This window comes from Salmo salar, chromosome 03, assembly GCF_965601325.2.
Source record: "Salmo salar chromosome 03, fSalSal1, whole genome shotgun sequence".
Classification (NCBI taxonomy): Eukaryota; Metazoa; Chordata; class Actinopteri; order Salmoniformes; family Salmonidae; genus Salmo; species Salmo salar.
This window is the reverse complement of record NC_138293.1, coordinates 44,132,109-44,150,777: the sequence shown is the minus strand read 5'-3', so window position 1 is coordinate 44,150,777 and position 18,669 is coordinate 44,132,109. Positions and strand designations below refer to the sequence as shown.

Genomic DNA, 18,669 nt, shown 5'->3' with positions numbered 1-18,669 from the left:
GACAACATGTCAGTTCATGTTGCAAGAGCTCTGATAGGTTTGAGGACATCCTCCGGAAGTTGGAAGGGGGTGAGAACAATGAGTCTCCTAGGTTTTGTATTGAAGTCAATGTACCCAGAGGACAGAAGGAAGCTGTCCTCCAGCTACACCATGATGTTACAGAACATAGTGCTAACGACGCTACTGTAGACCTTTATTGCAAAACAGTGTTATTTGGTGACGTGAATATATTTAGTATAGTTTTATCTAAAAAGGATAACGTTAATGTTCCACTTTTTTTTTATGAAATTCACTGAGAAGGATGGTCCTCCCCTTCCTCCTCTGATGAGTGTCCACTGTTTGGGATGCTCTGGATGCTCCAGTTCCCGCCAATATCCAGCAACGTCGCACAGCCATTGAAGAGGAGTGGGATAACGTTCCACAGGCCACAATCAACAGCCTGATCAACAATGCGAAGGAGATTTGTCACGCTAAATATTTTTGTTCAGTGTATGTTTTTTCCTCTTTGGACCTGTGTTTACATTGCATCCACAATGCATCCAATTTCAGTTTGTGTAGTTGTTGGTTTAGCTCTCTGTAACTGTATAGCAAGTATGGTCTGCATGTGTAGGCACATATTACGTCATGATTGCAAGGTGTTCCAATATCTTGGCCAACTGTCCCGTTATCTGGTTTTAACGTCCATTCTAGAATGCCTTCTAGCAAATCAGAAACAAGAATTCAACAATGCTGTGGTATAATTTTTTATAATATAATCTTTGAGAACTAAACAATCACCAAAAGAAAAGCTAGACCGTCAGGGACAATTGAAAATAGCAAAAACAATGAATTTAGCAGTATGTTATGTTTGAACAAAATAACAGATTTAGCCATAGCAAAATGCATATAATCGCAGGAAATTAGCTTAGATGGATAGATGGGTGAGAGATGACTAGAGGATAAGAAAAAATAAATAAAACCTTCCTCGTCGATCCACTTCATGGTGAAGAGCTGGTCGTTGTCCATGGAGCACATGTCTTTGACCTCCCCGTACAGACCCTCGTAGGAGATGGATGGCTCAAAGTGTGTGATCATAATATCCCTGGGAGAAGACCAGAGGAGGGGGGGGGGGGAGACAGTCAGGGACAATACACTAAGTACACACACTTATTTACATTCTTTTTATTCTGTCAGACTTGGACCTTGACAGTGAATTTCAGTAAGACAAAAATAAAGGTGTTCCAACAAAGGTCCAGTTGCCAGGACAACAAATACTATCTAGACACCGTTCTCCTAGAGAACAAATAATTATACCTACCTCAGCCTAAACATCAACACCACAGGTCACTTCCACAAGGCTGTGAACGATCTAAGACACACAGCAAGAAGGGCCTTCTATGCCGTCAAAAGGACCATTAAACTCTACATCTGAATTAGGATCTAGCTAAAAACTCATTGCCCTCTATGGTTGTGAGGTCTGGGGTCCACTCACCAACCAAGAATTTACAAAAAAAAAAAAAAAAAAAATGGGACAAACACAATTGAGACTATATTTTTGAAGAATTCTGCATGCACATTGTGTACAACGCAAAACCACAAACAATGCACACAGAGCATATGACTTAAAGAGGGCGATACACACACATTCCACCAGAAAGCCCAAACCTACAGAGATTAACCTAGAGAACAGTATCCTCAGCCAGCTGGTTCAGTTCAAAAACACAGACCCTACAGAGCCCCAGGACACCAACACAATTAAACCAAACCAAATAATGACACGGCAAAAAGATAACTATTTGACACACTGGAAAGAATCACCCCCCCCAAAAAAAATTTGGAAAATTGGAATGTTATCTGGTCCTAAACAGAATAACATTTTAGTCATCTAGCAGAAGCTCTTATCCACAGCGACTTACAGTTAGTGCATTCATCTTAAGATAGCTAGGTGGGACAACCACATATCAGATAAGAGGAAGTACATTTTTGCTCAAAGTAGCCACCCGCAAGGTCAGAGCTAGTAAGAAAAAAAGAAAAGGTGCAAGTGTTGGCTTTTTTCCCCCTTACAACTGACTGACCAAAAATTAAGTCCTTATGTACAGATTCAGTGAGCATAGCCTTGCAACACTGCTGCATCACAGAGCATCTTGACTGGCTGCATCACCGCTTGGTATGGCAACTGCTTGGCATCAGACCCCAAGGCCCTACAGAGGGTAGTGTATACAGCCCAGTACATCACTGGGGCCAACTCCCTGCCATCCAGGACCTCTATAGCAGGCGGTGTAAGAGGAAGGCCCTAAAAATTGTCAAAGACTCCAGCCACCAAAGTCAGACTGCTCTCTCTGCTACCGCACAGCAAGCGGTACAGATGCACCAAGTCTGGAACCAACAGGACCCGGAAAAAACATCTACCCACAAGCCATAAGACTTCTATATAGTTAGTTAAATAGTTAACCGGACTATATGCATTGACCCTTTTTGCAACATATACATTTACGTCATTTAGCAGACGCTCTTATCAACAACTCGACTCATCACATACGCTGCTGCTACGGTTTATTGTCCATCAGTTGCCAAGTCACTTTATCCCTACCTACAGTGCATTTTGCTTTATTCTAAAATGTACTAAATAAAAACATCTCAATCTACACACAATACCCCATAATGACAAAGCAAAAACAGGTTGACATTTTGCAAATGTATTTAAAATGAAACTGAAGTATCACATTTAGATAAGTACTCAGACCCTTTACTCAGTACTTTGTTGAAGCACCTTTGGCAGCGATTATAGGCTCGAGTCTTCTAGGGTGACGCTACAGCTTGGTACGTGTGCTTAGGGTTGTTGTCCTGTTGGAAGGTGATCCTTCACCCCAGTCTGAAGTCCTGAGCACTCTGGAGCAGGTTTTCATCAAACATCTGTCTGAACGTTGCTTCATTCATCTTTCCCTCGATCCTGACTAGTCTCTCAGACCCTGGCGCTGAAAGACAGCATGATGCTGCCACCGCCATGCTTCACCGTAGGGATGGTGACAAGTATCCTCCGGGCATGACGCTTGGCATTCAAGTTCAAACTTGGTTTCATCAGACCAGAGATTCTCATGGTCTGAGAGTCTTTAGGTTCCTTTTGCAAACTCCAAGCGGGCTGTCATGTGCCTTTTACTGAGGAGGAGTGGCATCCGTAAAGGCCTGATTGGTGGAGCGCTGCAGAGATGGGAGAATCTTCCAGAAGGACAACCATCTCCACAGAGGAACTTTGGAGCTGTCAGTGACCATTGGGTTTCTTGATCACCTCCCTGACCAAGGCCCTTCTCCCTTGATTTTGCTGATTTTATTTTTTAATAACTTGGCAAGTCAGTTAAGAACAAATTCTTATTTACAATGACGACCTACCCCAGCCAAACCCGGACGACGCTGGGCCAATTGTGCGCCGCCCTATGGGACTCCTAGTCACAAACGTTTACGATACATGCCTGGATTCAAACCAGGGCCTGTTGCACTGAGATGCAGTGCCTTAGACCGCTGCGCCACCCGGGAGCCTGATTGCTCAGTTTGGCCGGGCGACCAGCTCTTGGAAGAGTTTAGGTGATTCCAAACTACTTCCATTTAAGAATGATGGAGGCCACTGGGTTCTTGGAGTTTGTCAAAACACATGGCCATCTAGCAACAATATCACATTTAGAGTTCGCAATCTAGCTAAGGTGTTTTGAGTTCCCACTTCCTCAGGTGGTAAATGTAGCATATAGCCTAGGCCAGTGTTGTCCAACTGGTGAGCTCATGTTTTACTTCATTTTATTAAAATTAGGGTGTCTGCGGAAAGCTGAGTATCTTGGCTATTGATCTGTGCCTTAAAATAATTGGTGTGACTTACTACCATATATGGGCAAACAAAATGTATAAGGGCAGGCCGAGCCGATGACCTCATTTCAAGATGTCTGCTACCTACATTCCGGTTAGCGTTGTGAAGCATAAAGGAAATGAACACAGAATACGTTGATTCACACCAAAAGCCGGTACTCCACAGATCATGAGGATATCTTTTTTGTCTGCCTGTGACCATTATTGATCACAAGTCCCAGAGCGAACATGTTTATTTTACACAACATTTCCACCAAACAGAAAACATCTTACAAGTTACATTTAGTTACATTTAGGTCATTTAGCAGACGCTCTTATCCAGAGCGACTTACAGTAGTGAATGCATACAATTCATTTCATGCATTTTTTTTTTTGTACTGGTTGTGGGAATCGAACCCACAACCCTGGCGTTGCACACACCATGCTGGCGTTGCAAACACCATGCTCTACCAACTGAGCCACAGGGAAGACCGGTACAAGGTAAGCTTCCATTTGGTCTGTGTTTGAGCTATAGCTACATGGGGGTATGAAATAAAACCTTAGGTTGGTAGGAAGAAAGCGAGCCTATTGCCAATGGTATCTGATGACGTATGACAATGGCAACATCGAATGGCCACCGAGTGACGATATCTATGCGCATAAAAATATGATGCAAACACTTGGATATGCCATGTATGTCCCACAACAAATTTAGTTTTTATAGTGAACAATAACTTGGGCACATCCAGTGTGCAAAACAGTGCAATTACAAGGCTTCATACAGGGGGTACAGGTACAGAGTCAATGTGCGTGGGCACCGGTTAATCGAGGTAATTGAGGTAATATGTACATGTAGGTAGAGTTAAAGTGACCATCCATAAATAATAAACAGAGAATAGCAACGCAAATAGTATGGGTAGCCATCTGATTAGCTGGTAAGGAGTCTTATGGCTTGGAGGTGGAAGCTGTTGAGAAGCCTTTTGGACCTAGACTTGGCGTTCCGGTACCGCTTGCCGTGCGGTAGCAGAGGACAGCCCCGTTGATGAGAATGGGGGAGTGCTCAGTCCTTTTCCTGTAGTCCACAATCATCTATGTAACTCCCATCTATCTTCAGATCATTTCCTATTAATCTCCCAGACGTCTTCTTTCCAAAAAAAAAAGGTTTTGGCATGTTAGAATCGTGTAATTACACATTAATAGCAGTTACTTTCGGTTATGTCTATTTAGGCAGAAATCTAAATGCAAAGTACCCAATACATATGGGTCCAGTAAGTTCCGAAAATGTCCAGTAAATGAAAATGCTGCCGGTCAAATTTCCCGCACCACATTTTCCTAACGGAAACTATTGCTGTCAATTTGCAGTCACAAATTATTTGTAATTATGTTCCGGCCCCCCGACCATCTACGCAGCTGAATATAGTTGATGATCCCTGGCCAATATGCACAACAACAAAAAAAACATGCAGGCAATTTCATCTCTAAAGGACCAAATTGAGATATGATTATTCTGGATCCTATTTTGTCATGTTGCACATAAAAATATCCATCATGCATTCCCTGGATATGTTAGATGAAATAGCTAACGTTTCATGTCTTACTTGGCACTGGAAAACTCAAGTCTAGAGTCATCCTGCTAATGGAAAGTAAATGGGCATAATTGTATATTTTTTTGTTATTTGTTATTGTTCTATTTATCATGAGAGCAAAATGGGTACATTTATTGCGTAAGGACTTTTTGTCCATAGCGCCCAGCTCTACTTTCACATCACATCAGTCAGGTAACGCAGGAGCTGAAGGTAGTAGAAGTAGGCCTACGTGAACACTACATGCTTTTTTATTATTTCACCTATATATAACCAGGTAGGCCAGTTGAGAACAAGTTCTCATTTACAACTGCGACCTGGCTACTGCCATGTGTGACAAAGAATACAGCAGTGTACAACAGCATGTGCAGATATATTTTTTTTAAGAATATAAATATTTGCCAGCACTGCACCTGAAATTGTTGTATAATCCTACATTACTTTGAAGTGCATTGGCTACTGTAGGTGAGCGCCATTCTAGCCTTGGAATGACAGGTTCAGAGCAGGCAGAAAATTGGCTGGTATATGCCGTCTCGTATTCCCACCCCCTGCCTCTCTCGCTTCCTCCATATTCTCACCTTCTGCCTCTTCTTTTTCTCTTCGTCACATGTTCACCCCTCTCGCTTCCTCCCCCTCACCCTTGTTTGTGTTAATTAGAGACAGCACAGGAGGAGTGTTGACCCTCATTTTGGTAGCTACACTCCCAACTTTACAGGCCCACACATCCTTCTAAGCACCATGGCTGATAGGAGCAGGAATAGACAGACACGTGTTCTCTCTCAAATGACACCCCATTCATTCAGCCACACAGTACTGTTACTACACTAGCAGAGCCAGTATCAATGCCAGTACACTGCTCCATTATGTACCGTCCAGCTAGGTAACTGGGCCTGTGCAGTTGCTGTTCATTAAAGTGTAACTGACAGCGTTTTAGCAACATGAAATCTTATTCAAATCTGTTCATATACACCCACAGGAAGAATATTACTTTTTTTTTTTTTTTTTTTTACATTTTCTGACAAGCAAGCACTTAGATATGGTCATTTTCATGTTTTCATAAGTTAATAGAATGTTTGGGAATAACGTATAGTTATACATTTGTGAAAATTCTAGTGGCCGTGCATTTGGACAATTAAAACAGAAGTAAATAAAACCTAATAAAAGCGTTGGTCATTACCAGGACCGGAATCTACGCAGCGCCATAGCCAATCAGAGCTACAGTAGGCCTATATGCAAATAAGCCCTATGCCACACGAGCCAGCCATCATTCACTTTGAACTGGACTTTGTGTTTTCAGTTAAGTACCAACAGCGCAAATTTAGATTAGAATGCATTCACCAAAAGCCACAAAATACACCTGAATGGATTTTTGCCAATATGTCACTCAACCCCTGCTCCAATGACATGACATCCTCCAGTAGCTAGCTAATAGTTATATAAATTGATACGCTAGCCCAGGGCTGTCATAATTAAATCAGCTCACGGCCATATAAAAATTTTAAAAAGCGCGGCCCAGACAAAGCCCATTTGTTTTTACAAAAAAAAAAACATTCAACTGTGACCCAAAATGGCCATAGAAAAAAGTATGGTCCTTTATACAAAATGTCCGCTTATGTACAAAGGATGGTGTATAGCATTTGAAGATATTAAAACAGCCTTACATAATAAGATTCTCATGGTTGCGAGATATTTGGGGAAATAGACAGACATACCTATATTTCCCATGTAGGAAACAATGGGGCGACCTCAGAGTTCCATGAGTAATTTTTTGTTGTTGTTGACGTTTTAACTACCAGCAATTGGTTAAACGTGGGCAGGTCTCACTGCCAACAATAGCAAAGCAGGCATTGTGACCTATAACAATAAGCTGGGAATAGAACATTCGGAAAGTGAATTGGTACCACGATGCTCAATAGAACTAATAGGAGCTGGCAGGGTGAAAAATGCCCTAAAATAAGGCCTGTTTTTCATGATTACTTCAAACCTACAGCAAGCAGCTGGGACATACGGTAATATTATCAAACTGGGCTCCACGGCCGACGTAATGAACTCGTTTTTATCTATTGTTAAAAATGTTGTGTCCAGCCTAAACTGAGTGTAGAAAACATTAGGAACAACCACCTAATATTGAGTTTCACCGCCTCCTTTTGCCCTCAATTCGTCGGGGAATGGACTCCACAAGATGTTGAAAACATTCCACAGGGATGCTGCCCCATATTGAATCCAATGCTTCTTACAGTTGTGTCAGGTTGACTGGATGTCCTTTGGGTGATAGACCATTCTTGATACACACAGGAAAAACCCAGCAGCGTTGCAGTCCTTGACACAAACCAGTGCACCTTGCACCTACTACCTTACTCCGTTCAAAGGCACTTAAATCTTTTGTCTTGCCCATTCAACCTCAATGAATACACAATCCACGTCTAAATTGTCTCATGGATTAAATCCTTCTTTAACCTGACCCCTCCCCTTCATCTACACTGAAACAGCTTCAAAAAAAGTGACATCAGTAAGGGATCATAGCTTTAACCTGGTCAGTCGGTCATGGCTCCCGAGTGGCGCAGCGGTCTAAGGCACTGCATCTCAGTGCAAGAGGCGTCACTGCAGTCCCTGGTTCAAATCCAGACTGCATCACATCCGGCAGTGAGTCCCATATGGAGGCGCACAATTGGCCCAGTGTTGTCCGGGTTTGGCCGGGGTAGGCCGTCATTGTAAATAAGAATTTGTTCCTAACTGCCTCGCCTAGTTAAATAATGGTTACACATGGAAAAAGTACGTGTTCCTAATGTTTTGTACATGTGAGAGGTATAATATTCAGACACTATTGGAGAAGGACATTGAGAGAATGTCTTTTCCTTCGTAGTTTCTAAGCAGTGTTTCTGCATAAGCCTTCATGGGGTACTTCATTAGTTACGTATGAGAAAAGTCATTATGCATGTTACAGAAAATGAACAAAGGTAACTAGGGAGAATGGAATTCTGCCCCTTCCCCTTGTCGCCACTACCCTCTAAAACCCCAGCGGCAGCCCCACCTGCTGCTAAGCAGGTAGGTCATTGGTCACTGGTGAGCACCCAAGCAGGGAGAGTGTTGATCAGTGTGCCCCTCTCCCCAGGCAGTACACCTAAAAACATCCATCTCTCTGTCACCACTGGAGGCATGTACCCTCAATCTCCATTGCAGCTATAAACACCCAGCTACTGTAAATCTTAAATTTGCCTACTCATGAGCCTAGTGTTTCATTAACTTTGTCAGTGATTTCAATTTTAGAATGATGTTTTGGCGTGATTTATAGGTCTGATTTCAAGTAACTAGAAGCAGGCTTAACGAAACATTCTATCATATAGCCTACTTCGGGTAGAAATCCAAATAAAAGTATGTAGATAAAAAGATGTGTGGGTGTCATGCATCCTAGAACGGAGTTTAATAAAAACTACAGCTGCATATGCATATTAGCCGAGACAGCATTGCATACGCTACCGTTCAAAAGTTTGGGGGCACTTAATTCCCTTTTTTTGTCCAATAAAATATCAAATTGATCAGAAATACAGTGTAGACATTGTTAATGTTGTAAATGACTATTGTAGCTGGAAACGGCTGATTTTTTATGGAATATCTACATAGGCCCATTATTAGAAACCATCACTCCTGTGTTCCAATGGCACGTTGTGTTTGCTAATCTAAGTTGATCATTTTAAAAGTCTAATTGATCATTAGAAAACCATTTTGCAATTATGTTGGCACAGCAGAAAACTGTTGTTCTGATTAAAGAAGCAATGAAACTGGCCTTCTTTAGACAAGTTGAGTATCTGAAGCATCAGCATTTGTGGGTTCGATTACAGGTTCAAAATGTACAATTGAACAGTTGGTACCTGGATAGTACACAAGTTGATTTGCTGTTTTGACACTACCAACACATGGGTTCAGATTAAATATACACCGAGTGTAAAAAACATGAAAAACACTGGATCTTTCCATGACAGACTGACCAGGTGAAAGCTATGATCCCTCATTGATGTCACTTGTTAAACCCACTCCAATCAGTGTAGATGAAGGGGAGGAGACAGGTTAAATACTTATTTTAAGCCTTGAAACATGGATTGTGTGTGCCAACTCAATACAAGGAAGGTGTTCCTAATGTTTGGTATACTGCGTCTAAATGAATGGCATTCTCTTTATGGTGATGTATCCTAAATAGGTACACACTGGCTTTTATTTTAATGAGCTCCGCCAAAAAGTGTTAAACAAATCAAAATATATTTTATATTAGAGTCTTCAAAGTAGCCACCCTTTTCCTTGATGATAGCTTGTTGACAGCTTTCTTGGCATTCTCTCAACCAGCTTCATGAGGTAGTCACCTGGAATGCATTTCAATTAACAGGTGTGCCTTCTTAAAAGTACATTTGTGATATTTCTTTCCTTCTTATTGCGTTTGAGCCAATCAGTTGTGTTGTGACAAGGTAGGGGTGGTAAACAGAAGATAGCTCTATTTGGTAAAAGACCCAAATCCATATTATGGCAAGAACAGCTCAAATAAGAAAAGAGAAACAACAGTCCATTATTTTAAAGACATGAAGTTCAGTCAATCCAGAAAACGTCAATAACTTTTTTTGGAATGAGATGCTCTCCCTCTACTGTGTGTGCATCTTGCTAGCCATCACTCAAATGGCGAGGGGCTGAAACTCCTTGGCTGGAACTCGAATTGCAAGGGGGCTAGTCCACATGGGGGAAAATGCAGGATAAAATGGCACATTCAAACAAGGGATTTTGTGGCTAATTGCTTAGGCATGTATGAACACCACTGACACATCCAGCCCTAGGCATGAGGTTTAAAGAAAAAAACGTCCTAGTCCCCAAAGTTCAGGGACATGTTTTTAACCCTTTACACTCGTGGGAATTGGCCTATATGGATAGGGCTAAATTGAAATGTTCACTACATTATAAATATGAAAAAAATGGTAGTAATAGAAAGCAAACCGTTTGGAGATTATGGGAAAATTATTAGAACAAAGTTGAGGACAACAGTTCAAGACTGAATCCAAACATTACACTGTTGATTTTATGTGCATTTTACATTTACGGTACTTCGTGCCGCATTTGTTGATAACAAAATCTGAAAATAATCAGAATACATTCAGTGACATAAGAATATTCCTGGGAAAAGCTTGGTAGGTGCACCATAAAAATTTTTTTTATCAAGGGTTCGTGTTAGAGGACTAACTGGTGTCTCCAAGTGGCCACACACCTCTCAAGTGTGCTCAGTTCCTAAGTCATTTCAATACACTTCAATAATACTGACCAAAACTATAAATTCAACATATAAAGTGTTGGTCCCATGTTTCATGAGATATAATAAAAAGAGCCCAGAAATGTTCCATACGCACAAAAAGCTTATTTCTCTCAAATGTTGTGCACAAATTTGTTTACATCCCTGTTAGTGAGCATTTCTCATTTGTCAAGATAATCCATCCACCTGACATGGCATATCATGAAGCCGATTAAACGACACGACCATTACACAGGTGCACCTTGTGCTGGGGACAATAAAAGGCCACTAAAATATGCAGTTGTCACACAACAATGTCACAGATGTTTCAAGTTGAGGGAGTGTGCAGTTGTCATGGTTGACTGCAGGAATGTCCACCAGAGCTGTTGCCAGAGAATTGAACGTTCATTTCTCTATCATAATGTCGTTTTAGAGAATTTGTCAGTACGTCCAACCGGCCTCACAACCACAGACCATGTGTAACCACACCACCCCAAGACCTCCACATCCGGCTTCTTCACCTGCGGGATTGTCTGAGACCAGCCACCGGACAGCTATAAATCATTTTGACCAATCAATTGGTTGAATGAAAAGACTCTCGGTGCGCTCAGGTGCGTGTTCTGCTGCAAATGTTCTTCGCAATAGACAAACATAAGCTCATCTGTTAAAACAACCCAGGTTATGATGCCATGTCAAACTGTGCATCAAACATAGTGATTAACCTGTTAGGGCTAGGGGGCAGTATTGACACAGCCGGATAAAAAACATACCCGATTTAATCTGGTTACCACTCCTACCCAGTAACTAGAATATGCATATACTTATTACATATGGATAGAAAACACTCCAAAGTTTCTAAAACTGTTTGAATGGTGTCTGTGAGTATAACAGAACTCATTTGGCAGGCAAAAACCTGACAAGGTTTCAGGCAGGAAGTGGCCTGTCTGACAAGGTGTCGTTCTTCTTGTCTCTGTTTATTGAAGAGTGAGGATCTTAGCTGTCCCGTGACACTTCCTACGGCTGCCATAGGGTCTCAGAAGGCGGTAAAAAGCTGAATCGTGAATTTGCAGGCTCTGGCTGAAACAAAGTAGCGCGTTTGGGTAGTGGCTGGTTACAGTACTGTGAGACTCAGGCTCGTGCCCGCATCGACCGAAAGCTTTGTTTACTTTCCTCAGTTTAGCTAAAAGGAGATTCCCGGTCGGAATATTATCGCTTTTTTACGAGAAAAATGGCATAAAAATGGATTTTAAACAGCGGTTGACATGCTTCGAAGTACGGTAATGGAATATTTCGATTTTTTTTGTCACGAATTGCGCCATGCGCACGACCCTGATTTACCATTTCAGATAGTGTCTGGGACGCACGAACAAAACGCCGCTATTCGGATATAACGATGGATTATTTTGGACCAAACCAACATTTGTTATTGAAGTAGCAGTCCTGGGAGTGCATTCTGACGAAGACAACAAAAGGTAATGAAACTTTTATAATAGTAAAGCTGATATTGGTGAGTGCTAAACTTGCCGGGTGTCTAAATAGCTAGCCCGTGATGCCTGGGCTATGTACTTAAAATATTGCAAAATGTGCTTTCACCAAAAAGCTATTTTAAAATCGGACATATCGAGTGCATAGAGGAGTTCTGTATCTATAATTCTTAAAATAATTGTTTTGCTTTTTGTGAACGTTTATCGTGAGTAATTTAGTAAAATGTTAGCGAATTCCCCGGAAGTTGTTCGTGCGTTCAAGACACTATCCGAAATGGTAAAGAAGGGTCGAGCGCATGGCGCAATTCGTGACAAAAAAATTCAAAATATTCCATTACCGTACTTCGAAGCATGTCAACCGCTGTTTAAAATCATTTTTTATGCCATTTTTCTCGTAGAAAAGCGATAATATTCCGACCGGGAATCTCCTTTTCGGCAAACAGAGGGGAAAAAAAATCACAAAGGCGGGGGCGGTCAGGTCACGCGCCTAAGCCCAGAGTCCCTTGATCGGCCACTTGAGAAAGGCGATAATGTGTTTCAGCCTGGGGCTGGGATGACGACATTCAGGTTTTTCCCGGGCTCTGAGCGCCTATGGACGACGTAGGAAGTGTCACGTTAGAGCAGAGATCCTTAGTAAAAGATAGAGATGGAAAAGAAGTTCAAGAAATGGTCAGACAGGCCACTTCCTGTAAAGGAATCTCTCAGGTTTTGACCTGCCATTTGAGTTCTGTTATACTCACAGACACCATTCAAACAGTTTTAGAAACTTTAGGGTGTTTTCTATCCATATGTAATAAGTATATGCATATTCTAGTTACTGGGTAGGAGTGGTAACCAGATTAAATCGGGTATGTTTTTTATCCAGCCGTGTCAATACTGCCCCCTAGCCCTAACAGGTTAAAAAAAGGCACTAATGATTTATGCTATACAACGTTTGACATGTTTGAACTAACGTAAATATTTTTTCCCCCCTCGTTTATGAAGACAAGTCCGGCGGGCATAGATCATGTGCTAACAACACAGAGCTTTTTGGACATAAATTATGAGCTTTTTCGAACAAAACTACATTTGTTATGGACCTGGGATTCCTGGAAGTGACATCTGATGAAGAGAATCAAAGGTAATGGATTATTTACATAGTATTTTCGATTTTAGATCTATCCAACATGGCGGTTAGTCTGTATCACAAAGCGTATTTTTCTGGGCGCAGTGCTCAGATTATTGCAAAGTGTGATTTCCCAGTAAGGTTATTTTTAAATCTGGCAATCCGGTTGCGTTCAAGAGATGTAAATCTATAATTCTTTGAATGCCAATATAATATTTTACCAATGTTCTCGAATAGTAATTATTTAATTTGTTGTGCTGATTGACTGGCGGTTATTGGAGGGAAACGATTTCCTCAACATCAACGCCATAGTAAAAAACGCTGTTTTTGGATATAAATATGAACTTGATAGAACAAAAAATGCATGTATTGTCTAACATAATGTGCTAGGAGTGTCATCTGATGGAGATTGTCAAAGGTTAGTGCATAATTTTAGCTGGTTTTCTGCTTTTGGTGACGCCTGTCTTTGAATTGACAAACATTACACACAGCTATTGTCAATGTACACTCCTAACATAATCTAACTTTATGCTTTCGCCGTAAAGCCTTTTTGAAAATCGGACAACGTGGTTAGATTAAGGAGATGTTTATCTTTCAAAGGGTGTAAGATAGTTGTATGTTTGAGAAATTTGAATTATGACATTTAATTGTTTTCAAATTTGGCGCTCTTGATATTTCACCTGTTGTTGATAGGGTGTACCAGGGGTGGGACGCTTGCGTCCCACATAGCCCATAGAGGTTAAGACAATCAGATCCCTAAATGGGCACAATTCTAGGCATACATTTGTACAGAGGTCAGGTATCCTTGGCCTACTTCTATGTGTAATCAGGTGTGAGTCATTACTCAACATTGACAGGAGCGCTCCAAACAAAAGGCAATAAATGGACAAAACTCATAAATGGAATGAAATAAACCAAAACATGTTTCTCACAAGTGTAGAATAGTTTGTGCGCGCTGCAAACAATGAGACCACTCCAACAATGAGAATGGTAAAATAAAAAAAATAATATAGTGAATGCATTAACAGAAATTACCGAGAATTAACAGTAAATGTACTACTGGTGTGCCATCCCCACGGATTAGTCCTCTGAAACAGGCGCCAAACAGACGGGTGTCTTGCGTGCCATAAAAATATATATTTTTAGTCTGCTCGACTAAAAAACATCTTGGTCGACCAACTTCACAAAACAATCGACTAAATTGTGGTCGCCAAAAACACATTTAAAAAATATATATTGTATACATTTTTACCCCGTTTTCTCCCCAATTTCATGGTATCCAATTGGTAGTTACAGTCTTGTCAGCGTGCACCGCGCCAGGCCAGCCATAGGAGTAGAGGGCCTTCCGAGTTGCGCAGTTGTCTAAGTGCGCGATGCGACAAAGACATCCCTGCCGGCCAAACCCTCCCCTAACCCGGACGACGCTGGGCCAATTGTGCGCCGCCCCATAGGTCTCTCGGTCGCGGCCGGCTGCAACTGGGACTTGAACCCAGAATCTCTAGCGGCACAGCTAGACCACTGCGCCACTTGGAAGGCCCACTTTTTTTAAGGTATTTTTTAAAATGTTTATAAACCTTCGGAATGGTAAAATGGTTTTCAGTGTAAACTTAAAAACAAATAACATATATAAAGTATATAGAAAAGATAATGGAACAATATATTTTTAAATAAGATCTTTGAGGAACAAAACTAAAATAGACAGTCAAGGATAATCAAGAAATCCCAAAAAAACATGACATGGGAGCCCCCATTGATTTAGTTTTAATGTTTGAGTCACTCAGACAGCATAAGAACACGGCATAAGCCATGGCAAAATGTGTTGAATTGCAGGAAACTAGTTTTAAAACTGTAAAATGTTCTCAAACCCATGACAAAATGTGTAGAATTGCAGAAAACCAGCTTTAAACTATAAAATGTACTCATCACCATGGCAAAATGTGTAGAATTGTGTAAGATCCCACCCCTCCCCTCTGCCACTGCTGCTGAAAGAAATCCTAGGGGAAACACTGCAGTGCTATGTTGTTCATTGCTCATGCGTCATAATGTTTACTTTACAAAGAGGAAGTTGATAGCAGCTGATGTTTGGTGGTGACATTGAAACTCCTGAGACAAATGTATGTTGCGTTAAAACTAAGACAGCAGACAGACTTACAAATGGGCCTAGAGAAAGAAAAATATTTAAGAGTGTAAGCATTAAAACCAGAAACTTGATGAGTGATGACTATGAACATTCCACTGTCAGTCAGGTGACTTAAAATAATTGGAAACAGGTTGCTTTATCATTACTCAAATAAATAAATAAATAAATATATGAATAGTTACTAAGCTTATTGTATCATTGCATCCAGTATCTGTTACCAGCCGCCATGCCTCGACTCCAACCACTACTCCCTCGACTCCAACCACTACTCCCTCGACTCCAACCACTACTCCCTCGACTCCAACCACTACTCCCTCTATGTGTCAATAAAGAGTAATTACAGTGACAAGCAGAGACTGCCAAAGCCTGACACCGCATGTCACCGGACCAGACCCTGCCTACTGCTAACCTTGACTGGAAAGCTGGCTGACAGCAGTGTGGGTCTGTGTGAATGAGACTATGAAAGTGAACGGAGCTAGAGGGCAGTACTCGTTACCACCATCTCTCTCCTGTCAAACTGGCCATTATTATAGGACAGTATGAATGCATACTGTAGCGTTTCCCAAACTCTGTCTAAGGTTTCGTTTTTTGCCCTAACACTACACAGCAGATTCAAATGATAAAAGCTTGATGATTAGTTGATTGAGTATTTCAGTCAGCTGTGTAGGGCTAGGGCAAAAAACTAAACGCACACCCCTTGGTGTCCCGAGTACAGAGTTTGGGAAACCCTGGCACACTGTGCAGTCAAAGCAGAGCCATGTATACATTATATGACTCTGAGACAAAGTGCAGCAGATATAAAGAAGCAGGCTTGATGGTAAGAATCATAAATGAGATTCGGATGAGAGCCGACTAGTATATGATGTAGGCCTAGCCTGGATCCAATTGAATTGTTCTGTTTTAATCTGATTGGATGTAGGCTAACAGAGATGAGCTATTCCACAAAAATTCCCTTAACCCCCATCCTTCGCAAATGTACATGTACAACCGCCAATGCTGATTTAAGGCCTGCCTAGCTGGCTTGATGATGTGTGACCCAACACTGTACTTGACCAACCGATGAAATGTTTCATCCCAGATTCCCCACATACTTGACCTTCCAAGGCACTGATCTCAGAAATATTTTGGATGCTTTTGTCTCCATAAAAAAAAAAATAAAAAAAAAAAACATTTAAGTATCCAGGGACAATAGAGTGCTGGCAGGGCGGTAATTAGAGTGAGTGGGAAATACAACAGGTCTGGCAGAAGTTACTGGTAATACACGTTTGGCCAGTCTCTCTTTTAGGAAAAACAACAATCACAGACTCCATCACACAGCAAGAAGTGTCATGGCAACACCTGTGTGTGACAAATGATTTCCATCTCTGAATACAATTACTAGGTCCACTATTCACCGACTATAAATAACTAGCTACATCCCAAATAGTGGCATAATCATGTCATGAACGTTAAGTATCTCTAATTGTTGTAAACTCTCACCTATCTATGTCAAAGATAAGAAAACAAATCCGAGATTACATCCAATGTGAACCTCACGTAATAATGTCACAGGATGTTGTCAAAGTTTGCTTTACATCAATTATTGTAATAGTGTAATTTGAGCAGTGACAACAACTCACCAGGTTCAGTACAGTACGGCTATATGAGGACACATGTTGAGTATCAAACATCCTGCTAGCTTGCCAGCTAGCATCGTCAAAAACATCAGCTAACTGGTTAAAGTTACCATTTAGCTAGCTAGTGAACTAGTAAATTCAATGTAGCTTAGTCATGTCTCAGAACCTGTAGCTAGCTACCAAGCCATACACAATGGAAGAAACTTCACTTACTAAAAATAGATTCATATTGGGAACGTGCATGCTAACTAATACTGGCCAACATTAAGTAGCTAGGTAAGTTAGCAACAGCTAACTAACTACTTTTCTGGACAGTTTCACTTGTCTGTCAAGTTTATAACGTTAACTAGCGAGCTAACTTAGCTAAAAAGCTAACCGTCTGGCTAATAAAGCCTAGCCCAAGTTCATAACGAGTCAAATAATGAAGTGCTTTATTCCGATACAAATCACACAAACCCTAACCGTCTACTTACCCTTTGTAATAAGCTTTTACCCGGACTTGGTGAGGGTTTTCGCCGGGGTGAGACATGGTGCTGTCCCGCAACGTCGGCATCATAAGCCCTCGGAATCGGAACTCCGCACGCCGAAGATGTTTTTCTTCTGGCTGCGACAAATTTAGCTGTGTACCACGCCCAAAACGATCTCCTCTGTAACTTGCCTCGATAGATAAAACAATTAGATAGCTGACTAGCTGTTGAAACGAACAATTTGAGTCTTCTTAATTGTACAAAATCCAGACAAAGTAGTGCCAAACAACACTCACTACTACAAAAAGGCCTCACGACGGACGAATCCATTAGCGGAATGTAGGAGGGGCCAATAAATATTTGAATCAACAAACTAAACAAGAAGATACACTGTCTGATCGTAGATAATATTCGGTCAATGGAACATATTTAAGGCGAATCATATGAATATCATATATTGTAATGATAGACAAGGAGTAAATGCTATTTTTAACACAGTACTGTAAATGTGAACGTGTTCATTATTCCTATTGTACCAAATGAAATGCAAGGGCGTTTGTGTGAACATGGGAACATTTGTATATGGCCATTTATACGTATAATATATTTTCTATGAAAATATAATGTGGTAGTTGGAAATTTAGTTATTTTTTACAAATGGATCGCTTTGGCTGCCTTTCTCATACAAGAGAAAGGCAGCCAACAAGTAGCACTCATGTCTGTAGCCATGAAGTGCTTCGAAGGCTGGTCATGGCTCGCATCAACACCATTATCCCAGAAACCCTAGACCCACTCCAATTGTCATACCGCCCCAACAGATCCACAGATGATGCAATCTCTATTGCACTCCACACTGCCCTTTCCCACCTGGACAAAAGGTACACCTATGTGAGAATGCTATTTATTGACTACAGCTCAGTTTTCAACACAATAGTGCCCTAAAGCTCGTCAATAAGCTAAGGACCGCCACGCTGATCCTCAACATAGGGGCCCCTCAGGGGTGCGTGCTCAGTCCCCTCATGTACTCCCTGTTCACTCATGACTGCACAGCCAGGCACGACCCCAACACCATCATTATGTTTGCCGATGACACAACAGTGGTAGGCCTGATCACCGACAATGACGAGACAGTCTATAGGGAGGAGGGCAGCAACCTGGCCGTGTGGTGCCAGGACAACAACGTGATCAAGACAAAGGAGAT

At 41.3% G+C, this 18,669-nt stretch overlaps 1 protein-coding gene across 1 annotated transcript in view; it reads right to left on the bottom strand.

Moving 5' to 3' along the window:
• The window catches only part of LOC106600503 (protein kinase C iota type), a 57,149-nt gene extending 39,344 nt beyond the window's left edge, over positions 1-17,805 (bottom strand). Inside the window, exons 1-2 of the mRNA XM_014191901.3 lie at positions 17,475-17,805; positions 960-1,081 (exon numbers count right to left, since the gene is read on the bottom strand). Of these exons, the coding sequence (XP_014047376.1) occupies positions 960-1,081; positions 17,475-17,557 (205 nt within the window). The 5' untranslated portion in view covers positions 17,558-17,805. The remainder of the gene's footprint in view (positions 1-959; positions 1,082-17,474) is intronic.
• Between the last annotated feature and the right edge of the window lie 864 nt (positions 17,806-18,669).